Genomic DNA, 27,065 nt, shown 5'->3' on the forward strand with positions numbered 1-27,065 from the left:
TTGCCCTGATTCGGTAATGGCAACTCGTCGGTAATCGGGGCTCTCGTGTAGTTTGTCATCTACATCAATGATTTGGATGAGAACGTACAGGGCAAGATTCGCAAGTTTGTTATTTTTACAAAAGTGAGTGGTTTTGCAGATAGTGAAGATGGTTGTGAAAGATTGCAGCAGGATCTGGATCGATTGACCAGGTGGGCAGAGGAATGGTTGATGGAATTTAATACAGAAAAGTGTGAGATGTTGCATTTTGGGACGTCAAACAAGGGCAGGACCTACACAGTGAATGGTAGGCTTCGAGGGAATGTTGTAGAGCAGAGGGATCTAGGAGTGCAGGTCGAGCTGCAGGTGGATAAGGTGGTCAAAAAGGCTTTTGGCACTTTGGTCTTCTTCAGTCAGAGTATTGAGTATAGAATATATGTTGCAGTTGTATAAGACGTTGGTGAGACCGCATTTAGAATATTGTGTTCAGTTCTGGGCACCACGTTATAGGAAAGATATTGTTAAGCTTGAAAGGGTTCAGAAAAGATTTACGAGGATGTGGCCAAGACTAGAGGGTGTGAGCTATAGGGAGAGGTTGAGTAGGCCGGGTCTCTATTCCATGGAGCACAAAAGGATGAGGGGGAAGGTTCTTCTAGAGATGTACAAAATGAGAGGAATAGATCAGGTAGATGCCCAGAGTAGGGGAATCAAGGACCAGAGAACATAGGTTCAAGGTGAAGGTGAAAAGATTTAATAGGAATCTGAGGGGTAACTTTTTCATACAAAGGATGGTGGGTGTATGGAACAAGCTGCCAGAGGAGGTAGTTGAGGCTGGGATTATCCCATTGTTTAAGAAACAGTTAGACAGGTACATGGATAGGACAGGTTTGGAGGGATATGGACCAAGTGCATGCAAGTGGGACTAGTGTAGTTGGGACATTGTTGGCCGGTGTGGGCAAGTTGGGCCAAAGGGCCTGTTTCCACGCTGTATCACACCCTAACCAGGTTTACTCAAGAGTCAAGAGTCTGCCTTTGATCCACCTTGTATGGCACAGTTTGTAATTTCAAAGTAAAAATAACAAACACAAACAGGTTGACAATGTTTTAAATACATTTTAAATTATGGAAATCAGACAATACTGCCTGTACAAAACCATTCCCCCAAATTTTCAGGGGGTCTTAATCAATAAGATTTATTCTGCTTGCAGTTTTAAGCACAAATTGTTATAAACATCAGTTATAAATTATAAATTCATACACTATTCAGTCCATTATTTTCAAGTAATATTGCAAGGTGAGCACACTTCAAAGAATTAAATACAGCAGCTATATCTTTTTTGTACAATGCACCAGGCAATTATGATACAGAATAGGATGCAAGCTCACCTGCCTGCCTGCCACAGTGCCAGTGAATCATTCACTCATCGGCCAGCAGTTCAAAAGTTCCACGAGTAGTGAAAGCACTTCGTCGTGCTCCTCACGCAAGGCACAGGGAAGTTCAGGCAACTCGTGGCGCAGGCAGGTTTCTACCATATTGTGCATGGCCGTGCGGAAGCTGTACAAGAGATGTGCTGTCTTTGTGTCCAGCTCCAGCTGGAGGAGGCTGCAGTCAGCCAGGGTGAGCAGCACACAGTCGCCATCCTCTGAAAAAGGACAAAGGATAAACTTGGGTTTAGGTTTATTATTGTCACCTAGCTTATGGAAGGAGCGTTCAGAAGCCTGATAACAGAGACTGTTCCAGAGCCTGGTGGTGCGTGCTTACAAGCTTCTGATAAACATCAAAGACGTGCAGAATCTGGGGCCTTTTTATAGACAATAATAATAATAATAATACATTTTATTTGCGGGCGCCTTTCAAAGTCTCAAGGACACCTAACAGAAATTAACAAGAGAGAAAAAACATAGTCGGAGTAAAATAAATAATAAGGACATCACCAATACACAAATTAAAGACAGAATTCGCTCCAAAGACAAAAAATCAAAAACACAATGTGAAGAGAGAGCAGCGGCAGCTAAACCGCGCCAGCGTCCACTCTCCCTTCCGACAGCCATCTTGGACACAAACTAACACATTCGGCCCTTCGAGCCAGCACCGCCATTCAATGTGATCATGGCTGATCATCCCCAATGATTACCCCGTTCCTGCCTTCTCCCCATATCCCCTGACTCCGCTATCTTTAAGAGCCCTATCTAGCTCTCTAGAAAGTATCCAGATAACCGCTCTCTGAGGCAGAGAATGCCACAGACTCACAACTCCTCGTCTCCGCTCTAAATGGCTTACTTATTCTTAAATTTTCACAGAGATACCATTGCCCAGGCGTAAGAGAGCGGGCTGGTTTTGCCAATCTCTTCCCAAAATATGTGTTGAGCAACTTTACAACTGAATTTGGTCACTAGCAAACCAAGATGCAACTGCTAGTATTCCTGAAGCCCACCTTAATCATCTAACTAAAATATTATGCCAAAACACCAAGTGCTGGAGGGACTCAGCAGTTCAGGCAGCACCTGTGGGTCAATGTTTCCATTTGAAAGCCTGCATCTTGATGATGGTGGGTAAATGGGGCATCTTGGTCAACATGGACGAGTTAGGCCAAATGACCTGTGTTCATGCTCTGTGACTCTAAACAGACTGTCGTAACAGATTTCAAAACTTGTGGGCAACATTAAGTTCACATCTGATCACTTATTAAGCGCCAAATACACTTTATATTTTTCTCCAGGCTACTTGACATGGGAGTCAAGGCAAGCGTGCCATATACCTGTTTCACATCCCTATCTACTAATGTTGCCACGTTCAGGGAGCTATATACTTGCACCTCTTAGTGTCTGTTCAACAACACTCTGCAGTGCCCTCACTGTATGTGTCCTGCCTACATTGAACTTCACAAAATGCATCAGTTGTCACCAGTCAGAGTTAAATTCCATTTGCCATTCCCTTCCCACTTTCCTTTGTAATCTTAGACAACCTTCTTCACTATACACTCTGTCAGCAATTCTGCTGTCATCTGCAAACTTACTCATCGTTCCACCAACATCCTCATTCAAATAAATATATATGAGTGGACACGACAGTGATCTAATGCACGATAACACTGGCCACAGAACTTCAATCTGAATACTATCCCCTTCAAATGACACCTTCTGACTCCTTCCCGTTAAGCCACTTTTGTATCCAATTGGCCAGTTCACCCTAGATCCCAAATGAAAGAACCTGCTAGATGATTTGATCAAGGGGAACCATGTCATAAACCTTGCTGAAGTTCACGTGGACACTTGTACTAACCCGCCTACGTCAATCCCCTAGATTACCTCTTCAAACAAAATCAAATCAAATTTGCTGAGTTGATCTCATGCCGGCTATCCATAATCAGTCCTTGTCTTTCCAATTTAAAAAAAAAACGCCTCTCAGTATCCCATCCAATAACAAATACTGGAACTTGCATTGAAATGCACCACTCATTTATTTTGATTGACTTCTCTGTGATAACCAGTCTTCAGTCCAATGCCAACACACTTCCCCAGTACCATGAGGTTCAATCTTGTGCACCAGCTGTTGATGTGGCTCCTTACTGAGAGCCTTGTGGAAAACTATCAACCTGTCTCTATCAACCCTGCTCGTTATATCCTTGAAACATAGTTGCAGGAGGAGGCCATTCAGTCCTTCGTGCCAGCACCGCCATTCATTGTGATCATGGCTGATCGTCCCCTATCAATAACCCGTGCCTGCCTTCTCCCCATATCCCTTGACTCCACTAGCCCTTATAAACACTCTTAGCAAATTTATCAAGCTTCCCTAAATGTCCAGATGTTTCTTCTTTGACCATAGACTCCACCACATTCCTTACAACAGATGTTATGGAGAATGGTCTACAGCAGGGGTGGGGAACCTTTTCATGTCGGAATGCCGCATTAAGTTAGCTGTAATCTAATAAGGCCGCATTCCAAGAAACTTCAATTAGATATAGGATTATTTTGTTGAATCTTCTTTTACTGTTTGGTATTTTAAATACGTTCATTTTAAGATTAAAATAAAATTAATAAAAGACGAACAAAAACATATTAATAAAAATAAAAGGATTTGTTCTACAAAATTTGGATTCGTTCAAAAGGCCGCACTTAATGGCCTAGAACGCTGCATGCGGCCTTAAGGTCACAGGTTCTCCCCCCCCTGGTCTACAGGCTCCAAAGATAGACACAAAGTGCTGGAGTAATCAGCAGGTCAGGCAGCATCCATGGAGAACATGGATAGGTCTATGGGCTCCTGTTGTTCAGAGTTAGATTTAGCGCTTGGGCTAAAGGAATCCGGGGATATGGAGAGAAAGCAGGAACGGGGTACTGATTTTAGATGACTAGCCATGATCATATTGGCTCGAAGGGCCAAATGGCCTACTCCTACACCTATTTTCTATGTTTCCCCACCTCTTGAGCAAGGAAGTCACATTTGTAGTCGTCAACTCTGCAGCCAAGGTTTATAGCCTTGCAGGTTCTCAGCTAATCATCAACTTCACCAGCCAGCAAGGGGCTGGAGTGGGATCTCCATTCCTAGGGACCAGCGAAATCTGATTTCTCTGTACAACAGTCCTTCCACAACACTTACCCTTGACATGAATATCACAGTCTGGGAGCAGCAGCAGAGCCAGCGGATGGACCATGGAGGAGTCACGGACAAAGACAGTCCCATTGGATTTCACAGCTGTGAAGTAAGTCATCCAGCGGCTCTTGAAAGTTTCCTCGTTCCTGCGAGTACATTGCAAACGGCATGAGGGGAATATAGTTTCAACTGTCCCTGGCCATGGAAGGGGGATCTGGAAAAATCTTCCTGACTTTGAATTTAGCTTAATATAATTTAGAGATATAGCGCGGAAATAGGCCCTTCGGCGCACCGAGTCTGCACCGACTAGCGATCCCCGCACACTAGGGACAATTTACCATCTTTACTGAAGCCAATTAACGTACAAACCTGCACGTCTTTGGAATGTGGGAGGAAAATGTAGCACCCGGAGAAAACCCACAAAGTCACAGGAAGAAGGTACAAACTCCATACATCCAGCACCCGTAGACAGGATGGAACCCGGGTCTCTGGCGTTGTGAGGCAGCAACTCTACCGCTGCGCCACCGTACCAGCTGCACATTGAATGACACATATGACACCGAATCTTTAATATTCTTCTCAGGAGATGGTGCCGAGTTTAATGCCTTATCCAAACAAAGCAAATTTGCAAAATGGTGCTTTCCGAGCACTCATTGTCCAAAAAAAAAGGGCGGCCACAGTGTAGAGTTGCTGCCTTGCAGTGCCGGAGACCTGGGTTCAATCCAGACTACGGGTGCTGTCTGTACGGAGTTTGTACGTTCTCCCCGTGACCGCGTGGGTTTTCTCTGAGATCTTCGATTTCCTCCCACACTCCGTGTGTTAATTGGCTTGGTGTATGAGTGTAAATTGTCCCTAGTGTGTGTAGGTTGTGTTAATGTGCGGTGATCGCTGGTCGGTGCTGACCCGGTGGGCCGAAGGGTCTCTTTCCGCACTGTATCTCTAAACGAAACTAAACTTTACAAGGTGCTGAGAAGTTGCCATGCCCTGCAGAGGGACCTATGGGTTGGCCATTCGTAGACCTGAGTGAGAATAGTCAGCTTCCTTCCCTAAACGGTGAACCAGTTTGACAACTTCACGTTTGTAATGATTAAATATTTTATTTCAAGACACCAAACTATGGGTTGTCTCTGGACTATGTCTTTGTTTACACCAAGGAATTTGGTTTTGCGCTATTATGGTTTACAAGTACTATGTCTATTAATTTATCGTGTTATATATATATCCATGTGTTATTGCATTTACAGGCCTTTAAGCTGCAACAGATAAGGATTTCATTGTTCCGTTGCTGGTACACATGACAATTAAACACTCTTGAATTGCTCAGGTTGGGGGGAGTTCCCCCCCCCGCCACGGGTACCATGTAATCCCCGTGCTACCCGCTCCATGGTCGGATGGTCGGCGACTAAACCATCTGGTTTGCCAGGTGAGGAGGGGGCTGTGGACCCCCAGCAGGACCAAAAACAAGACCTGTCAAAGGGCGGATGAGCTCCTGGCGAGCCAACGGCCATCCACACTTCAGAAGAAGTTGCGATCACTGTCGTACACGGCATTGTAAGACACCGTGCCCGTTGATGGTTTCAATGATGATGATGAGGAAATGCTCAATCTGCAAAGAGAGAGAGGAATTCTACTCATCTACTAGGGGTAACCAGTTTAGTAAAGTAACTCCAACCTTGTTGTGTTCCATTTTGAGCTTCAAAGCCAAAAGCATTGTTTTAGGTTTATTATTGTCGTGTGTGTGGAGGTACAGTGGAAAGCTTCAGTTTGTGTGCGATTCACCAACTGCTGAGGAAATCGAGTTACTTTTCATACCATGCAGTCCCGTCAGGCACTTGTCCAGGGAGCAATGCCATACAACACTGGACACCATTGCCAATACCTCTGGTCGGCAAAGATGAGTTTGCAAAAAAATTGCCCAGTTAGCATTAGTTGAGAGTCGAGTGTTTAATTGTTAAATGTACCGACAATGGAACAAAGAAATTCTTACCTGCAGCAACCTGAATGATTCCACAAGAGATAGAGAAACAAGGAACTGCAGATGCTGGTGTACAAAAATAAGACAAAGTGCTGGAGTAACTCAGTGGGTCAGACAGCATTGGGAGAACATGGATAGGTGACTTTTTGGTCAGGACCTTTCTTCAGACTCGGTCCTACCCGTGTTCTCCACAGATGCCGCCTGACCCACTGAGTTACTTCAGCAGTTTGTGTCTTTTTATAAATTCTACAAGAGATCTTTGTTCTTTTCTGCATATGCATCTCTACAGTGGTCATGCTTTAAATTACCTGTTGACGGTCGACCTGTGCAGGAGTACCTGGCCAGTCTTGGTATGGCACACCACACTCTTCGGTTTGAACTTTCCCTCCCTGGTGACTTTCCCATGCCTCAGCTATAAAGCAAACCAGAGAACAAGGAACAGTAATCTTAAACAATGTGGATCAGGGGTCAAAAATACAAGCAGTGTTGGGGAATCAAGAACCCCAGAACAAAGGTTTAAGGTAAAAGGGAAGAAAATTTAATAGAAACCTGAGGGGCAACGTTTTACACAAAGGATGGCGGGTATAGGGAACGAGCTGCCAGAGGAGGGAGTTGATACAAGTATTATCACAATGTTTAAAAGACACTTGGACAGGAACATGGATGGACAGGTTTAGAGGGACACGGGCAAAACGCAGACAGGACTAGTGTAGATGGGGCATGTTGGTCAGTGTGGGAAAGTTGGGCCGAAGGGCCTGTTACCACACTGTAAGACTCCATGAGAAAATACTCAGCAAGTCGGGCTGCATCTATGGGAAGATAAAACAGACTTTAAGGTAGAAGGCCCACAGACACCGCCTGATCTGCTGAGTATCTCCAGCATCTGCAGTTCTTTCTGTTTTTACCAGAATACAAACCATTGGAAGTGGAATAAAAACAGAAAATAGTGAAAAAACTCAGCGGGTCAATAGACAGTAGGTGCAGGAGTAGGCCATTCGGTCCTTCGAGCCAGCACCGCCATTCAATGTGATCATGGCTGATCATCCACAACCAGTACCCCGTTCCTGCCTTCTCCCCATATCCCCTATCTTTAAGAGCCCTATCTAGCTCTCTCTCGAAAATATCCAGCGAACCGGCCTCCACCGCCCTCTGAGGCAGAGAATTCCACAGATTCACAACTCTCTGGGTGAAAAAGTGTTTCCTCGTCTCCGTTCTAAATGGATTACCCCTTATTCTTAAACTGTGGCCCCTGGTCAGGGAGCATCCGTGGAAAAGGAAACAGAATGAACAGTCTTTGACTGTGTTCGACTTTCCGCAGACATTCATGACCAGCTCAGGGTTTCCAGCAGTGTTTAATTTTCATTCACCGCTGAGCGAGGAGTTGCTCTGTCAGCAGAAGTGCTTGTTCCGTCTGACCTGCATCGCTTCGTATTTTAGTCTTCTCTACATCCCATGGGAAGCTCCTCTATCAAACATTTATCAACCTCCTGAAAATTTCAAACGACTCAGCATCCGTGTCTCTGGGAATAAATTCACATTGCTTCCGGATGTCCAAACTCCTTATTTTGCTTTGAAGTGACGTTTCTCTGATTTTAACATTTGCATTCTCAGCTCCCACACCAGAGGGAACAGCTAAAGTGCGGAATATGTTAATCATTTAGTTCAGTTTAGAGTTACAGCATGGAAACAGGCCCTTCGCCCCACCGAATCCATGCCGACCATCGATCACCCGTTCACATACTGGTATTGCACCCGCCACGCTTGGCAGAGAGTACTTCACCCACAGGCTGGTGTGCAAGGCCCCATCGGACACCAAACATCCTCTGCACCACCTCGCCCAGGACTCACAGCAACTGGGGTCTCAACGCCTGTCATCTCGTCGCCCGTTCTCCCATCACGAGCGACCGTCTGTGGCTCCGGTTTCAACACACTAGGAGCTTGGAGAACCAGCTGGGAACAGACTTCGCGACCTCCTCAAATCACTGTTGCACCGAACACCACAGCCCCACCCAGCTCGGACCTGCCCCGCAAAGAGTGGGTCGCCCTGAACCGGCTCCGTACAGGGGGTCGGCCAGTTCAACGCCAACATGCATCGCTGGGGGCTGCGATCATCAGCAGCCTGCGTGTGTGGAGCAGACCAGCAAACAGCAGCAGCAGCAGCACGTCATTTTCGACTGCGCTGTTCTCATCCCCCCAGGCGAGGGGTAGACCTCACGGCCATGACAACAGCACATTGAACTGGCGACAGCTCCTGGAGGCCGTTACATAACCTCTGCTGTCTCAAACACAAGAAGACGACGACTGGTTCTATGTTATCCCACCTTCCCAAGGGGGGGGGGGAGTTGGACACAAGGAGATCTCACCTGGATGAGGTTAGGGTACAGGCCAGCCAGAAGTACCCCCTTGATCAGCTCTTCCTCCCCTCTGTACTGGTTACACAAGGAGGAAGAACGGCCACAGTCAGAAGGGTTCGACACCAGGAAAGCGTTGTAAACGTTCTCAGAGAATTGTAGAATCAATCCTAACCAAAAGATGGCAAATTGTCAGTCAATTTGAATGAGAGAAAAATAATTGAATTGTATTTGACGTACAGAATGAAACTTTGTGCAATAACGCACAATAAGAGCAACTGGAAATACAATGAAAATACATAAAAATGATCACAAATAACACAAAGATAGGAGAATTAGCCATCGGGTCCATGCAGACTGGTGTGGCAGTCTCTTTAATCCTGCTTCTCCAACTCACTCTTTAATACCCTTTCAGTAAGAGCTCTTAAAGATAGCGGAGTCAAGGGATATGGGGAGAAGGCAGGAACGGGGCACTGATTGGGGATGATCAGCCATGATCACATTGAATGGCGGTGCTGGCTCGAAGGGCCAAATGGCCTACTCCTGCACCTATTGTCTATTGTTTATACCCTTTGGGCAGCAAGGTGGTGCTGTGGTAGAGCTACTGCCTTACAGCTCCAGAGGCCCGGGTTCGATACTGACCTGACCACTGAAATGGAGGGATGTGTATCGTGAACGGACAGAGGGGATTAGTTTAACTTAAGGGACACATGTGGGCCGAGGGCTGTTCCTGCGCTGTACTCTTCTATGCTTTATGAAATGCTGCAAATATTCCTGCAGTAATCAAGCTGTTTCATTCACAACTGGACCTTGGGAGCTTCTGTAGGTGCCAGGGGTGGTGGCGGCAGAGGCAGATACGATGAGGCTTATAGATGGCAAATGGATATGCAGGGATATGGATCACGTGCAGGAAGAGTTTGAGTTTAGTTTATCATGTTCAGCACAGGCATTGGGGGCTGAAGGGCCTGTTCTTGCGCTGTATGTGCTCTTCTATGTTTCGTCTCCCAAAATAACAAACAATAATAATGGAAAGGCCTTTAAGAGAGCAATCTCCGTGCCACTAATGTGGGCCCTGTGGTCCTACCTACCGTGAATGAAGCGGAGACTTGGAGCATACAGCATGTTCTCCTCCAGATACTCTTTCTTGGAGTCTGCGTCCCACACCTGCCGCACTTTCTTCCAACCTTCAACGGCTTTAATAAACGCCACGTGGTCACTCCGACTCTCCCCACTGAGATGCGTTTTAGCCTAAAGGCAAATCAAAACCCGACTTTACTCGCGGGATTAGACAATCTGGTATTACTCTTCTCAAAGCTGAGGAGATTAAAGGGAACACTAACAGCTGTTTAACCGGATGAAGGGTGGTTATCGAGGGGATAAGTGGAAACTGTTTACACCCAGAGGAGATTTCATGGTATTTTGTTACAAAACGAGGGGTGAGGAGTAGAATTGTTTTCATGCAAATGACAATAACTGAAATAGATTACAAACCAATAACTAGACCATGCCAGATAACAGCTGGTGAAGTTTGTGGGAACACAGACAATACATTTAACATCTTTCCTTGACTACAGACACCAGTACTGTAAACAACACTCCCGATTTGAGCTTCCGAAGCCCTAAATAATCAAAACAAAACTGCCCTACTTCTGCATTCAGTTTCCACTAGAAATAAACAATGCATCTATTCGGATTATGAATTACTTGCAGGACCAGCCCATTAGACATTTCCAAGTTGTAGTAACTGTGGAAGGTAGGCACAAAATGCTGGAGTAACTCAGCGGGTGAGGCAGCATCTCTGGAGAGAAGGAATGGGCGACGTTTCGGGTTGAGACCCTTTCTTCAGTAACTGTGGAGTTGTGCACAATGTCTCCAGAGTGTGGCGGTGGAGGGAGTGAGCAGCTTCACGCTGCTGGCAAATTAACATCAATGATGTTCACATCTCAAAGAGGTATTGACAGTGGAGGAGGCCCAGGACAGAACGGTCAGTATGGGAATGGTGAGGGAAGATAAAATGGTTGGCAACCATTTCTTAATTAGTACGGGTGTTGGAGGTTATGGGGGGAATGTGAATGGAAATCCTGAATCAACGCTGTAAGATTGTTCTGTAAAGGTAAAATGGTTGGCCAGGTCGACTGAAATAAAGAGCATAAGATGGCTGCTGACCAGGCTTGCTGGAACTTAGGCTGCAGGTTTCAGGAAGGGAATACACAATGTTGCAGTTACTGCATAATCATGAATAGGGGATCACCCGCCCCGTCTGACAAGATTGAGGAATACACAATCCCCCTCGCCAGGAAGACGAAGGAATGTACTGGTTGGAGCTCTAGTGTGGTTCCTCTAATTAACATCTCTTTATATGTACTTACCTATTGTTCTGTATTTTGCGTACGTGTCGGTTCTTTGATCGGGGAATGTGGGAGGTGCTAAACAGTGGCATTAACATATAAAAGGCATTGCAATTAAGGGCAGAGAGCTTGACTCTTTGCCGGGTTGTAACCTGTGTGAAGACTCCTGCTCAATAAACGTACGTTTAAAGCAACCCCGGTGCCTGGTCGATTATTGTCGAAACAACCGATGTGAGAGAAAAACGTGAGTTAACAAAGGCAGGAGAATGGGGTTAGGGGAGAGAGTGATAGATCAGCCAGGATTGAATGGCAGAGTAGACTTGATGGACCGAATGGCCTAATTCTACTCCTATTCCTTATGAGAAAAGATGCTGTCTGGGCTGCCATGTGACCATCTAGAGGCTAACCATAAGACACACACCCAGGTCTGATCTCCCTGCGGTGGGCCTGCCTCGACTGAGGGTGTCTTGTGATAAAAGGCCGAAACACCCAGTGACGTTGAGGTACACAACTGAAGATGTGTCTGATTGGTAGCAAGATCACCTAGTGGTCATCCCCAAGAATACCAAATGTCAATTGTAGTGAAAAACCTTAGGGATTGTAACATCCAGTCCTACTAATCACCTGGGAGATTTAATAGGCTACGTGCAAACTGGTGGAACAGCTATAGACAATAGACAATAGGTGCCGGAGTAGCCCATTTGGCCCCTCGAGCCAGCACCGCCATTCAATGTGATCATGGCTGATCACCCCCAATCAGTACCCCGTTCCTGCCTTCTCCCCATATCCCCTACTCATGTACAAGAAGGAATTGCAGATGCTGGTTTAGATACACAAAAAGCTGGAGTAACTCAGCGGGACAGGCAGCACCTCTGGAGAGAAGGAATGGGTGATGGACATTTTGGGTCGAGACCCTTCTTCAGACTGAAACGTCTGTCACAGCAACTCATATTATGCTTGGGTAGCTTACAGCCCAATGGTGTGATCATTGATCCTCTAGTTTTTCCCTGCTTTTCTTTCCTGGCCTTTCCTTTTCTTTTCTAGTCATTGTGCACCCATCTGCTAATTAAACCCCCCTCTTCAGTATCCACCTATCACTTGCCAGACTTTGCCCCACCCAAAATAGACACAAAAATGTGGAGTAACTCAGCGGTTCAGACAGCATCTCTGGAGAAATGGAATTGGTGACGTTTCGGGTCAAGACCTTTCTTCAGACTGAGTCAGGGGAAAGGGAAATAGAGATACAGACAGTGATATGGAGAGATATAGAACAAATGAATGAAAGATATGCAAAAAAGTAACGATGATAAAAGGGAAGAGGCCATAGTTAGTTGTGGACTTGGTGAAAACGAGTTAGACAATGAGTCTCCACAAGATGGCTTGGACACTAGTGCAACGACTTGGGCACAGGAGGGACTTACTCCAGCTTTTTGTGCCTACCTTTGGTTTAAACCAGCATCTGCAGTTCCTTCCTACACATTTTGTTTTAACCCCACCTTTTCCAGCTTTCTCCCTCTCCCTACAATCAGTCTGAGAGTTGCGACACAAAACACCGCCTGCCTATTCCTTCCAGAGATGCTGCATGATCCGCTGAGTTATTCTTATTCCAACACTTTGTGCTTCAAAATAGAATGCTTTATTGTCCATGACACTGAATGACAGAAGGAAGATTAAGTTGGAACGATGTTAATACAGGTCAGGCCTCATCTAAAGGACGAGATAGTTTTGTTTATTGTCATGGGTGCAGTGAAGATTTTTGTTGCGTGCTATCCAGTCAGCGGAAAGACTATACCCGATTACAGTCGTGTCGACCAGTGTACAGATACAGGATAAATGGAATAACATTTAGTGCAAGGTAAAGTCCGATTAAAGTAAATCTGAGGGTCTACATCTCTCTAGTTGGTGATGGGATGGTTCAGTTGCCTGGTGACAGCTTAGAGGAAACTGGCCCTGAATCTGGAGGGATAAGGGGCTGTCCCACTGTGGCGACCTAATCTGCCAGTTTAGAAGTTTGCCCTCGACTCAAACTCGCAGCATGGTCGACACGTGGTCCTAGGAGGTCCAATGAGGTCACTGGAACTCTCCTTCATGCTCGAGGGAAATTCCTGCAAACTCGCGGCCTCGGTTTGGTCGAGGACATTTTTTCAGCATGGTGAAAATTTTTCCTCGAGTAAAATTTGGTCGGCATGGTTCTTTTGAACTGGTAGTGCAGTGGAGTGGGGTCGCCATGTAGTTACAGGCAGTCGAGGGCAGCGGTAGGCAATATCCTTCGCTGACCGGGCATTTTAATTGGCTCATTGGAGTTTTCAGGACCAAGGAAAACCAACCGGTAATGTAAAATGCCCGCTAAACTTTATTAAACGTTGTCTGACTTCTTAAGTGTCTCCACTCCTTCTCACCCCCTTCTCTCCCCTTCACTCCCCTCCCCGCTCGCAAAAGGACTTACCGTACACTGTGTCTTTTACCTTCCTCGTCATCGCGGGTGTGAATTTCAGACAGCGCTCCCCCGCTTTCCCTGGCCCCTGCCTTTCTGATGTGTGTGTCTGTGTGTGTGTGTGTGTGTGTCCCTGTGTGTGTGTGTGTGTCTGTGTGTGTGTGTGTGTGTGTGTCTGTGTCTCTGTGTGTGTGTGTGTGTGTGTGTGTGTGTGTGCGTGTGTGTGCGCGTGTGTGTGTGTCTGTCTCTGTGTGTGTGTGTGTGTGTGTGTGTGTGTGTGTGTGTGTGTGTGTGTGTGTGTGTGCGCGTGTGTGCGCGCGTGCGAGCGCGGTCGGTCGATCCAGCTCGCGGTTTCAACGCTGATGGTCGATCCAGCTGGAGGTTTTTCAGACAAGTGCCCTCGAGCTTGAAGGACGAAGACAGTGGCTGAAAGGTCGCCGCAGTGGTTCAGACTGCGGCACTACAGAATGTCACTGTCATCCAGAATTGTTAATGGAGATGGGCAGCAAAAGTTCTCTTTCAACAGCTGCAAATCACACCTCTGGCCAAACTCAAGGTTAGATTCAACCTCAGCTGAGGAAATACAATGCCACTCGAGAACAAAAAGTAATTAAAATCCTCCGCGTCTTCACAATTATTTGCTTTCCCTCTCCTCCTTACCTTCATAACCTCAGCCCTGTTCAGCAAGCTGTTCACAAATGGATCCCGAGTCAGACAGGCCACAACCATCAGCACGGGGTAGAGACAGCGGAAAATGGACGCCATGACGATTGCTTTAGCCAGCCGTGGGTCAGTGGAGATGTGAGCCAGTCGCTGACCAAGCAAGGTTAGAGATTCATCTATATCAAGCACCCCTGGAGAGGAAGCAATGGGAAGCACATTAGCAAATTTAACTCACGCATCCATTGGGCTTAGATTCTAATGGTCAACTTCAAGTAACCCTTGCTTTCCCTGTTTCTCCATCCCCACCTCCTTCCCAGTTCTCCGACCAGTCTTACTGTCCCCGACTAGTCTTACTGTCCCTGGCTAGTCTTACTGTCCCCGACTACAGTCTTACTGTCCCCGACCACAGTCTTACTGTCCCCGACTATATCTGTTTGCTTTGTTACCTTCTCCCAACTAACAATGATCTATTCTACATTTTCCTTGATCTCCATTCATTTTGTCCTGTTTTCACACCTTACACTTCCTTATCTATACACTTCCTTATCTCTGTACCACTCCCCTGACATCAGTCTGAAGAAGGATCTCAACCCGAAACGTCACCCATTCCTTCTCTCCAGAGGTGCTGCCTGTCCCGCTGAGTTACTCCAGCATTGTGTGCCTATCTTAGGCATGAAACTGGAGCTGGTTTCCCAAGTGTAGTCATTCCTTGTCAGCCCAATATTGAAACTTCCAATGTAATCCCCTGCTCAACTAACACCAGCCTCCCTGGAAGGACTGATCTTTCACCTTCACTGCTACAGAATCCAAGACCCCAGTGAGAGAACAGTTAATAAAGTATAAACTAGGGGTCAGTAGTAGAAACAAGGAACAGCAGATGCTGATTTACCAAGGAAAGACACAAAGTGCCAGAGTAACTCAGCGGATCAGTCAGCATCACTGGGGAACATGGATAGGTGACATTTTGGGTCAGGACCCTTCTTCAGAACCAGTCTTTTGATTTGGTGCAGTTCAAGTAAATAGCACCATTTATAAATGAACTCAATTAAAACCAAATGTCTATTAAACCATATGTGTAAAACTTGACAGGGGTTTGGAGCAAGCTGATCTCCTCCATTGTAGCTGCAGTTACCGAGGGTTAAAAACAGATTTAAGAATTAACTTCAAAACTTTAGAGAAGTGAGACTAATGGATTAAAACATTACAGTTGACTTCCAACTTTAGACTTTGGAGACACAGTGTGGAATCAGGCGCTCAAGCACATGCCGACTAGCGATCATCCATACACTAGCACTATTGTACACACTAGGGACAATTTACAGAAGCCAATTAACCTACAAACCTGCACGTCATTGGGATGTGGGAGGAAACTGGAGCACCCTGAGAAAACCCACACGGTCACAGGGAGAACGTACAAACTCTGTACTGACGGCACCTGTAATCAGAATCAAACCCGGGTCTGTTGTGATGTAAGGCAGCAACTCTACCGCTGTGTCACTGTGCACACATACACATCCAGGAGGAAGGGGAGCTGTTTTATGACAAGCAAGTTTAGAACAGGAAAGAACTCGTCTTAGGTACTATAACAGAGTTTTTAAAGACACCTGGTCAGATATACATGAATGGAAAAGGTTTAGAGGGATGTAATAACAAGAAGCTGCAGATGCCGGTTTGTACAAATTTAGGGGGAGTGGGCAGATGCATGGCAGATGAAGTTTAATGTGGATAAATGTGAGGTTATCCACTTTAGTAGCAAAAACAGGAAGGCAGAATACTATCTAAATGGCGTCAAGTTGGGAAAAGGGGAAGTACAACGGGATCTGGAGGTCCTTGTCCGTCCGTCCGTCCGTCCGTCCGTCCGTCCATCCATCCATCCATCCATCTATCTATCTATCTATTATTCTATAAAACTCTCGCCCCGTCCGTCCGACATCCGTCCGTCCGGCTGCCTGTCTGCCTTTTGATTCGTTGACTTTCTGCCTTTTGATTTGTTGACGGCTGCTCCTTCCTATCAGCTTCCAACACACTTCCAAACAGCTTCCAACACACTTCGAAACAAACTTGCAAGACAGGAACACTCTGAACCTTTCACTGCTGCAGCAGGCAGGGGAGGTGCAATTTGATTTTTTTTTAATCCACTGCTGAGGGAGGCAGGGGAGTGCTGGAATCTTACATTTGGGAACAGCTTCAGTTCCATTGGACGAATATTGGGTTGGGGGATCACACCATTGGGGGACCAGACCCAACGGGTCTGCACTTGGTCTAGTATACTATTAAAGCTCTCGTGCCATCCGACCGGCTGCCGTCCGGCTCCCTTTCTGCCTTTTGATTCGTCCCCAATACTCGCAGATGTCCAATCCAAATGGCCGATGCTCGCAGATGTCCAATCGGAATGGCCGATGCTCGCAGCTGTCCAATCGGAATGGTGCCGGCTGCATTTCTTCCTTTGATTCATTGCCACGCCTAATCCAGACGCACAATCGCCGAGATCTTTTCCATTTCGCTTCAGATTTAGCTTTTCTTTCTAAGTATCCGCTCCTCATTACATTTCGTCGTGTTTAAGTACACCTTTTTAATCAAATCCTTCTCCCCCCCCCCCCCCCCCCCCCCCCCACCCCCCAGTATTTCAACAATAAACTGGCTTCTCACCCATAGAAGCTGCCATTTCGGTAGACATTTCACTTTCCATTCCAACTATCCACTCCTCATTACATTTCGTTATGTTTATCTCCATATTTTCCATTAAAACCTTCTCCCCCCCCCCCCCACTCACTCATGTTGTCGCCTCCTGCTGCCCAGCCACCATAAAGGCTGCTGGAGCCCGCATCTCAACATCAAGAGACGCCATTTAAAAACGGCCTTTCGGGAACGGCTTTCCTTCGACGACCACGTCTCCCGTGGGGGCTACGGGTAGGGAACGGCTGCCTTGGGGCATTATCCTTTTAACACTCTGTGTGTGGGGGTGCTTGGTGTGTGTGATGCCGCCCCGACCCCACCACCCCCCCTCGCAATCGCACGTTGGGGAAACGGCCCCGACTTCGAGGACAATGTCTCCCGTGGGGGCCACAGGTAGGGAACGGCTGCGTTGGGGGAGCAGACCCAACGGGTCTGCCATTGGTCTAGTCAGTCTATAAAAGTAAGCATGCAGGCACAGTATGCAGTGAAGAAAGCGAATGGCATGTTGGCCTTTATAACAAGAGGAGTTGAATATAGGAGCAGTGGTCCTTCTGCAGTTGTACAGAGCTCTAGTGAGACCACACCTGGAGTATTGTGTGCAGTTTTGGTCCCCTAATTTGAGGAAGGACATTATTGCTATTGAGGGAGTGCAGCGTAGGTTTACAAGGTTAATTCCCGGGATGGCGGGACTGTCATATGCTGAGAGAATGGAGCGGCTGGGCTTATACACTCTGGAGTTTAGAAGGATGAGAGGATATCTCAGTGAAACATATAAGATTGTTAAGGATTTGGACACGCTAGAGGCAGGAAACATGTTCCCGATGTTGGGGGAGTCCAGAACCAGGGGCCACAGATTAAAAATAAGGAGTAAGCTATTTAGAACGGAGACGAGGAAACACTTTTTCTCACAGAGAGTTGTGAGTCTGTGGAATTCTCTGCCTCAGAGAGCAGTGGAGGCAGGTTCTCTGGATGCTTTCAAGAGAGAGCTAGATAGGGCTCTTAAAAATAGCGGAGTTAGAGGATATGGGGAGTAGGCAGGAACGGGGTACTGATTGGGGATGATCAGCCATGATCACATCGAATGGTGGTGCTGGCTCGAAGGGCCGAATGGCCTACTCCTGCACCTATTGTCTAGACACAAAATGCTGGAGTAACTCAGTGAGTCAGGCAGCATCTCTGGAGAACATGGATAGGTGACGTTTCGGTTCAGGACCCTTTTGAGTCTGAAGAAGAGGCCTGACCCTTCTATACTGATGACCCTTGGACTATCCTTGATCGGACTTTGCTGGCTTTACCTTGCACTAAACGTTATTCCCTTATCATGTATCTATACACTGTGGATTGATTGTAATCATGTATTGTCTTTCTGCTGACTGGTTGGCACGCAACAAAAGCTGTTCACTGTACCTCGGTAGCTCAATAAACTAAACTGAAGGGCCTGTTTCTGTGCTGTTTGACTTGAGACCTCCATGGCTATAGGACAGCTCACTAAATAAACTCACTGAGCTATAGAGTTCCATTGCCATGGGTTCTTTGTCATACTTCTTCCAACTTGCCACAGAAATCTATTGAGACATCCATCTTCTGTAATACATTCCCAATCCCTGGCACTCACCTATCTCTTGTAATATCCACACAGCCTCATTCACAGCCTTGGGATCAGGACTATTCATCGCCTTGGAAAGAAAATCCGAAGCCTGGAAAAATAAATGGTAGAAGTATTTGGTGGAGACATTACAGACATTTGCCCAAGTCAACACCAGCAATCCAGATCCTGGAGGATCACTGACTCGATCTCTCACCCCGCTAAACTGTTGTCCAAATGCCCTTCCCTTGAGCAGCACAGCTGGTCGAGTTGCTGCCTCAAAGAGCCAGGTTCGATCCTGACCTCAGGTGCTATCCCACACAAGAGATTAGTGTGCAAAATTAGAGCACATGGTATTGGGGGTAGGGTATTGACATGGATAGAGAACTGTTTAAGAAAGAACTGCAGATGCTGGAAAAATCAAAGGTAGACAAAAATGCTGGAGAAACTCAGCGGGTGAGGCAGCATCTATGGAGCGATGGAATAGGCGACGTTTCGGGTCGAGACGTAGTATGGTCGCCACTTTTTCTGGTTGCCGCTGGATTTTCAACATGTCGAAAATTTTCGGAGATCTGCTGCGACTATGATGGGTGCCGGCAGTCGCCGAAAAAATAGCGTAAGTGGGACAGGCCCTTTAGTTTTTTTAGCCTTTAGACTTTTTAGACCAAAGCCAATTAACCTACAAACCTGCACGTCTTGGAGAGTGGGAGGAAACAGGAGCACTCGGAGGAAGCCCACGCGGTCACAGGGAGACCGTACAAATTCCGTACAGACAGCACCCGCGGTCAGGATGGAACTCAGGTCTCTGGCGCCACAAGCAACAACTCTCCCACTGCGCCACCCAACCGCCTTCATAGTTATAGCCTCTTAAATTCGTTCAGGACAATTTGAACGATGCCAATCTTTAAAGAGGGGCAAACTGTGCAGAAATTAAAGTATCAACACGTACCGTGATGTCGGGAATGTGGACCTTGGACTGGACTATGATATTCTCCAGAGGTGTGCGGAGTATTTCTGGGATCTGGAAGTCATCCATCTTCTCCAGCCTCTCCCTGCTGAAGAGGTGGTAGGCGTTCCCCGGCTGGCAGCGGCCCGCCCGCCCTCGACGCTGCTTCACGTTCGACTTCGAGATCCACGCCGTGTTGAGACACGAAACCTGCAACCGAAGGGGAAGAGGTAGAATAACCTCCAGCAATTTGCACGCTAACCCCTTACGGGTATCACCCATAGTCAAACTTTCATGCTGCCATATTGTGCTACGGATTAAACATTCTGCATCACAGCAACTGACATCATCCTTGGCACAGGGAGGTCCATCTGATAGACTCGGGTTCAATTCTTATTATTACCTCGTAGAGTCTTACAGAACAGAAACAGGCCCTTTGGCTCAGCTCGTCCATGCTATCTAAGATGCCCCATCTAATCCAATTCCAATTTGCCCATGTTTGGCCCATATTCCTCTAAGCCCTTCCTATCCATGTACACGTCCAAGTGACTTTTAAAAGTTGTACCGCTTGTATCGTTCAATATTCCCACCGCTGTTTGATTGCAAAAGTTGTCCTCAGGTTCCTATTGAATCTTTCCCCTCTCACCTTAAACTCAAGTGCTCTGATTCGTGATTTTTCTACCCGGGGTAAAAAAAACTCTGTGTTCATCCTATGTATTCCCCTCATGAATTTATACACCTCTATAAGTAGCAATGTTACAACATTTTGAGATTTAAAAAATCAAGTCTGCAATTTATCCCATCAGATAAAGCATAAAAATAAGTTTAATTTGACACCTAATTCACTTTCATATCTCAAGTATTTAAAAAGTTATGGCCATTTTCATACTGGGAAATGAGCATCTTGTTCCCTATTGATTTTCTATGGACATAACAAAAAAGCTGTGATCGTGAAGTCAAAAGCCCATAACTTTCTTAAAAATTAAGAGAGCTGAATGAAAATTTCAGTTATCATAGATTGAAGCATTCTGAAACAAATATAAAATAATCTTACTTGGATGACCTGAAATTAAAGCATATAATTAGTTAGTTACCTAATTGTAGCTAATTTCAGACTTCAATTACTAGATCTAAACATCTATCCATTTCTTAATAAATGATTAACATTTTTAAATAGCCTAAATGTCCAAATAATATTCACAAATAATTCACAATAAAACACGATTTTAAAATCTCATTTACATTAATTTATAGACCAAATGGAAGGAATTTAGTGTTTAATTGCTGTAAATTAAAGTCCATTTAAATCAGCTTTCCAGTGGGTTCCTGTGGAACGCGCTGGTTTAGAACGTTCACATTGCGGTAGATTTGTGCCCCAAATGCCCAGAAAAATACTGCGGGATATAATGGGGCCCAAATTGAGCTACTCGCAGTATTAAACTTTGTATAAAGGGATCTTTAGAAGCCCTTTTTAATGTAAAAATATACAGCATACCTTCAGATATTTGCTTTATGAGACCCTGCGGTTGCTGGCGGTCGCGGGTTTAGAGATTGATTTTTAAACTACTATAACTATTTTACGAGGCCTTTAAAACTAATAATAGCTTTTGCGACGGGGTCTTCCAGCAATTTTTCGTTAATAATTAACTAGGCTGAACATCTTCGATTGGAACAGCCTAGAGAAAATCGCGTTTTAAACCCGCCCCCCTCTAAACGGCGCTAAAATCGCGCACACCCTCAACGGCAGATTTTCAACGACGCTTCAGGTAGGCTTTGCAACATACCTACTATAAGGTCACCCCTCAGCCTCCTGTACGCCAAGGTATAAAGTCCGAGCCTGCCCAACCTGTTCAAAGTGGGTGATGCCAGCATTGTTGCGTTCACTCTCCAGAACCAGGGGCCACAGTTTAAGAATAAGGAGTAAGCCATTTAGAACGGAGACAAGGAAACACTTTTTCTCACAGAAATTGGTGAGTCTGTGGAATTCTCTGCCTCAGAGGGCGGTGGAGGCAGGTTCTCTGGATGCTTTCAAGAGAGAGCTAGATAGGGCTCTTAAAAATAGCAGAGTCAGAGGATATGGGGAGAAGGCAGGAACGGGGTACTGATTGTGGATGATCAGCCATGATCACATTGAATGGCTGGCTCGAAGGGCAGAATGGCCGACTCCTGCACCTATTGTCTATTTCTTGGTGCCCAGTTGATTGTTTTTACAACCACGCAGCTCATTTAATGAGGTATTAAATGCCACCAAGAGTTTTCAGTTTGTTTTTTACGATAAAGGCCTCAAATAGACAATAGAAACAGGCCCTTTGGCCCACCGAGTCCGCACCAACAAGCGACCCCTGCACACTAGCACTATCCTACACACACTAGGGGCAATTTACCATTATACCAAGCCAATTAACCTACAACCCTGTAGGTCTTTGGAGTGTGGTAGGAAACCGGAGAAAACCCACGCAGTCACGGGGAGAACGTACAAAATTCCGTACAGTCGGCACCCGTAGTCAGGATCGAACCCGGGACTCTGGCACTGTAAGGCAGCAGTTCTACCGCTGGGCCATCGTGATACGGCAGAGATACCCAACTTTAGTTTGTGTAGTTGCCATGGGGACTCAGAGGCAGGATTGACCCCAATTCATCTGCGTTGGCCAGTTCCCAATATACTGGGATTAACCTCAAATTTAAAGCTAAATGTAAAACTTGACGACTCGCAGAGGAAAAATCTTCCAGATATTCCAATCAACATTTCTCCCCAGCCAACAGCAGCAAGCAAATGACCTGGTCATTTTAACATTACTCTGCAAATCCTTGACTGCCATCATTCCTTACATTAAAGCAGTGATTACACTTAAAAATGCTTGACAGCGTCTAGAGTGCTTTCAGATTCAACAATATAAATGTAGCTCCCTCCTTTTCCCTTATTTCTCCTTGACCAAAACATGTTTTGCAATTTATCCTTTACTAAGACAACCTAGTTTAGACTAATCTGCAAAATCCCTTGGATCTAAATCCAATATCTGAACGTCTTACTACTTACGTTCCTTTGCAACATCTTGGAAAGGATGTCATCTCCCATGCCTCAGATGGAACTTAAGATTGCCGTAAACAGGAGCATCATTCACTGTTTCAGCAATATATCTCAAGGCTTTCCTCGTCCACTGGATGGTTCAGAGTACTGTTCACCAGTGCCCCCTGTTATACGACTGAGGAATTGTCAGAAAGCTCATTCAAATTAAGGTTTTATCTGATCATTTTGATTGGGTGGTGCTAATACAGAATTTGCTTCTGCAAAAAAAAAAGACAAAGTGCTGGAGTAACTCAGCGGGTCAGGCAGCATCTGTGGAGAACATGGATAGGTGACGTTTCACAGAGTGCTGGAGTAACTCAGCGGATCAGGCAGCATCTGTGGAGAACATGGATAGGTGACGTTTCACAGAGTGCTGGAGTAACTCAGCGGGTCAGGCAGCATCTGTGGAGAACATGGCTAGGTGACGTTTCACAGAGTACTGGAGTAACTCAGCGGGTCAGGCAGCATCTCTGGAGAACATGGATTAGTGATGTTTCACAGAGTGCTGGAGTAACTCAGCGGGTCAGGCAACATCTCTGGAGAACATGGATAGGGACATTTCTTCACACTGATTGTGGTGGGGGAGAGTGAGCTGGAGTGGCAGGACAAAGCCTGGAGAGTCATAGTCACACCAACTTGCCCACACCAGCCAACATGCCTCAGCGACACTAGTTCCTCTTGACTGCGTTTGGTCCATATCCCTCCAAACCTGTCCAATCCATGCACCTGTCTAACTGCTTCTTAAACATTGGGATAGTCCCTGCCTCAACTAACTCCTCTCGCTGCTTGTTCCATACACCCACCTTCATTTGTGTGGAAAAAGTTACCCTTTAGATTCCCATTAAATCTTTTCCACCACCATAAACCTACTGCATGTCCTCTGGTGCTTGATTCATCTACTCTGGACAAGAGACTGTGCATCTACCCGATCTATTCCTCTCATGATTTTATACACCTCAAGATCGCCCTTCACCCTCCTACAATCCAAGGAATAGTCCGATCCTACTCATCCTCCCTATAGCTCAGACCCTCTCGTCCTGGCAACATCCTGATAAATCTTCTCTGTACCCTTTCCAGCTTGACATCTTTCCTATAACATGGTGAGCGGTGAGCAGTGGCGAGGGCGTGGTTAGGTAGGTGGGGGATGAAAAGACAAAGAGTCTGCAATAAGGATAGAAATGGTGCGAATTGTGAAGCCAAAGGAGGAGCAGAGGTGGAAGAGGACGGTGGGGGAAGGAGGAAAACGGGTGTGAATCCATTTAGGGCACAGGGAAGAGGAGGAAAAATAGGAGGGGTGGTTTATAGATAAGTTACCCAAAATTGGTGAATTCAATGTTCGCTGGGATGCAAGCTGCCCAAGTGGAATAAGAGATGCTGTTCCTCCAGTTATAGTGTGGCCTCACTCTGGCAATGGAGGAGGCCCAGGACAGAAAGGTCAGTGTGGGAATGGGAAGGGGAGTTAAGGAGATCTTGCAAGCCTTGTTGGACGAGCGCAATTGTTTGGCAAAACGGTTTCTACAAATCTCTGGACGCGTGGAAAAATCAGTAAATTCAATGTCTCGGGGCCAAACCAGTGGGAAAGTGGGGTGGAAATCCTCTGAAAAAACACACATCATCATCATCAAAACCCTTTCAAGGTCAACATGGTGACTAAGGAAGATCATTCAGTCCATCTTAATTCAACCCTTGAGAAATTGCACCCATCATTAATGCACGCTGTCCTCGAGATGCCGTTACCGAACGGAGACCGAGTCCACCGCTTCACTGAGTGTGGATTTGCAAAGAGGGTCTGGAGAAGGATGCAAGGGTTCTGGTTCATCCCGAACAGCTCCATAACAGGGGATTTACAGTCTGTTCCCAGGGACACATTCGGAGACGGACATCAAGTGCTGCTGGAAGGTCACCAACTCGGTGAAATATGCTCTTTGGTTCTGCTTGAAACCCTGTTGGTCTCCCAGCAGAGTGAGATGTCCATAGGGGGATGAGGCCAACAGAAGTACATGCTGAGGGATGCACTGAAGCTCAGTGCAGCCAACGCCAAGGCTGTGTGGGGGAGGACCAGTCTGGGGTTCTTCCACTGCTGGTCATTGGGGGGCAGAGTCCGGTGGGAACGCCCCTCAAACAATAGAAGGGATATCACCCCAGTGAGTGGCAAGGGAGTTTACTTTAAAGATAGGTGCAAACACTACTAAATGTATAGACTGGCAATGTATGAAGAGTTTTTGCACATTTTTTGTTTTGTATATATTTTTTATTGAGAATGAAGCTCATTTTTGAAATTTAAAAAAGTTCTCACCAAGATATCAAAGTGATTTGCTCTGAAGTAGTAACTAGCCCGCAACGAAAAGGACTGAGATGAGAAAAAACGTTTTCACCCAGAGTTGTGAATCTGTGGAATTCTCTGCCGCAGAAGACAGTGGGGGCCAATTCACTGAATGTTTTCAAGACATAGTTAGATATAGCTCATAGGGCTAACAGAATCAAGGGATATGGGGAGAAAGCAGGGACAGGGTACTGATTTTGGATGATCAGCCATGATCATGTTGAATGGCGGTGCTGGCACGAAGGGCCGAATGGTCGACTCCTGCACCTATTTTCTATGTTTTTATTCTATATAATTGAAGAAAAAGGGGAATGAGTAAGCAAGGTTACCTTTGTCCTGAGATCATAGCGCTGCTCTTTGTGACAGCCTGTGTCAACGACATGTACAATATCATCAATAGTTATTGACGTCTCTGCAATGTTTGTTGCCAGCACTATTTTCCTCATTCCAGGTGGTGGCTGGTGGAAGATCTCTTGTTGGTCCATTACTGGGATGTTGGAGTGAACTGTGAGAAGAAATGACCCGCACTCAAACACTTGTCACTTGGAAACATTTTCCTAAGTTCATGAGTTGAGTTTAATTTAGTTTAGTTTCAAGATAACAAGCCTCTCGGACAACTGAGTCTGCGCCAACCAGCGATCCCCGCACGCTAACACTATCCTACACACACACGAGGGACAATTTCCAATTATACCAAAGCCAATTAACCTACAAACCTGTACGTCTTTGGTGTGGGAGGAAACCGGAGTCGTGGGGAGAACGTATAAACTCCGTACAGACGGCACCCATGTCTAGGATCGAACCCCGATCTCTGGTGCTGTAAGGCAGCAACTATACCGCTGCGCCACCCGTAAGCTGTTATCAGGCAACAGAACCATCCTACCAACAACTGGAGAGCAGCCCTGAGCTACTATCTACCTCATTGGAGACCCTTGGACTATCTTTGATCGGACTTTACCTTTACTTTATCTTGCACTAAACGTTATTCCCTTTATCATGTGTCTGTACACTGCATATAACTTGATTGTAATCACGTATAGCCTTTCCGCTGACTGGTTAGCACGAAACAAAAGCTTTTCACTGTACCCCAGTACATGTGACAATAAACTAAACTAACTAACTATAAGTTCATGAGTCAAAGGAGCAAAATTAACTCTGCCACTCAATCATGGCTGATTTCTCTTTCCTTCTCAACCCCATTCTCCTGCCTTCTCCCCCTATTGTACATTATGCTAAAAACACTATTAAAGTGCTTTAGGTATAATAATTGGTTTGAAGTACAGCAGCGGGCTTTTCACCCCTACTGTGTCCACGCCGACCATCGATCACCCGCTCACACTAGTTCCATGTTATCTCATCCACTCCCTACACACTGGGGGCAATTTTAAAGAGATCAATTAACCTACAACCCGCACGTCTTTGAGATGCGGGAGGAAACTGGGGCACCTGGAACAAACCCACGTTGTCACAGGGAGAACGCGTAAACTCCACACAGACAGCATCCAGGGATGCTGCCTGACCCTCTGAACTACTCCAGCATAATGTGTCTTTCCTTGGTAAACCAGCATCTGCAGTTCCTTGTTTCTACTTTATAACGTTCCCTCTCGGTGACTGGGAGTAAACCCAGGGGGATTCAGGTTCAATTGGGATGACAGATGGCGCAATGGGATAAGTGTTCGGCTGGCAACCGGAAGGTAGCCGGTTCGAATCCCGCTTGGAGTGCATACTGTCGTTGTGTCCTTGGGCAAGACACTTCACCCACCTTTGCCTGTGTGTGAGTGATTGGTGGTGGTCGGAGGGGCCGTAGGCGCAGATTGGCAGCCACGCTTCCGTCAGTCTGCCCCAGGGCAGCTGTGGCTACAGAAGTAGCTTACCACCACCGAGTGTGACTGAGGAGTGAATGAATAATGCGATGTAAAGCGCCTTGAGTATTAGAAAGGCGCTATATAAATCCCATCCATTATTATTATTATTAATCCAAACACACCATGGATTTGTGCAAACACCCACCTGGTAAAATGATGCAGTTTTCTTTTCTAGTGGAAAGACATTCCTGGAGCCTTTGTTGAACTCCTTTTATCTCTTGCCAACCCGGCAAGAAACACAATATTCCCCCTAAAAATCAAA

At 46.1% G+C, this 27,065-nt stretch overlaps 1 protein-coding gene across 4 annotated transcripts in view; it reads right to left on the reverse strand.

The window, feature by feature from the left end:
• Window positions 1-1,076: 1,076 nt before the first annotated feature.
• Window positions 1,077-27,065, reverse strand: part of dhx30 (DExH-box helicase 30) — a 63,141-nt gene continuing 37,152 nt past the window's right edge. For 3 of the 4 annotated variants that reach the window (XM_033020326.1, XM_033020325.1, XM_033020328.1), the window contains 10 exons: window positions 26,949-27,053; window positions 25,268-25,443; window positions 19,552-19,758; window positions 18,633-18,714; window positions 14,339-14,532; window positions 9,985-10,144; window positions 8,909-9,066; window positions 6,854-6,957; window positions 4,577-4,716; window positions 1,077-1,622 (listed from right to left, as the gene is read on the reverse strand). In XM_033020326.1, coding sequence (XP_032876217.1) covers window positions 1,393-1,622; window positions 4,577-4,716; window positions 6,854-6,957; window positions 8,909-9,066; window positions 9,985-10,144; window positions 14,339-14,532; window positions 18,633-18,714; window positions 19,552-19,758; window positions 25,268-25,443; window positions 26,949-27,053 — 1,556 coding nt within the window. In that variant the 3' untranslated portion in view covers window positions 1,077-1,392. The remainder of the gene's footprint in view (window positions 1,623-4,576; window positions 4,717-6,853; window positions 6,958-8,908; window positions 9,067-9,984; window positions 10,145-14,338; window positions 14,533-18,632; window positions 18,715-19,551; window positions 19,759-25,267; window positions 25,444-26,948; window positions 27,054-27,065) is intronic. The other variant, XR_004411824.1, reaches the window with a different exon arrangement.

This window comes from Amblyraja radiata, chromosome 4 (genome assembly GCF_010909765.2).
Source record: "Amblyraja radiata isolate CabotCenter1 chromosome 4, sAmbRad1.1.pri, whole genome shotgun sequence".
NCBI lineage: Eukaryota > Metazoa > Chordata > Chondrichthyes > Rajiformes > Rajidae > Amblyraja > Amblyraja radiata.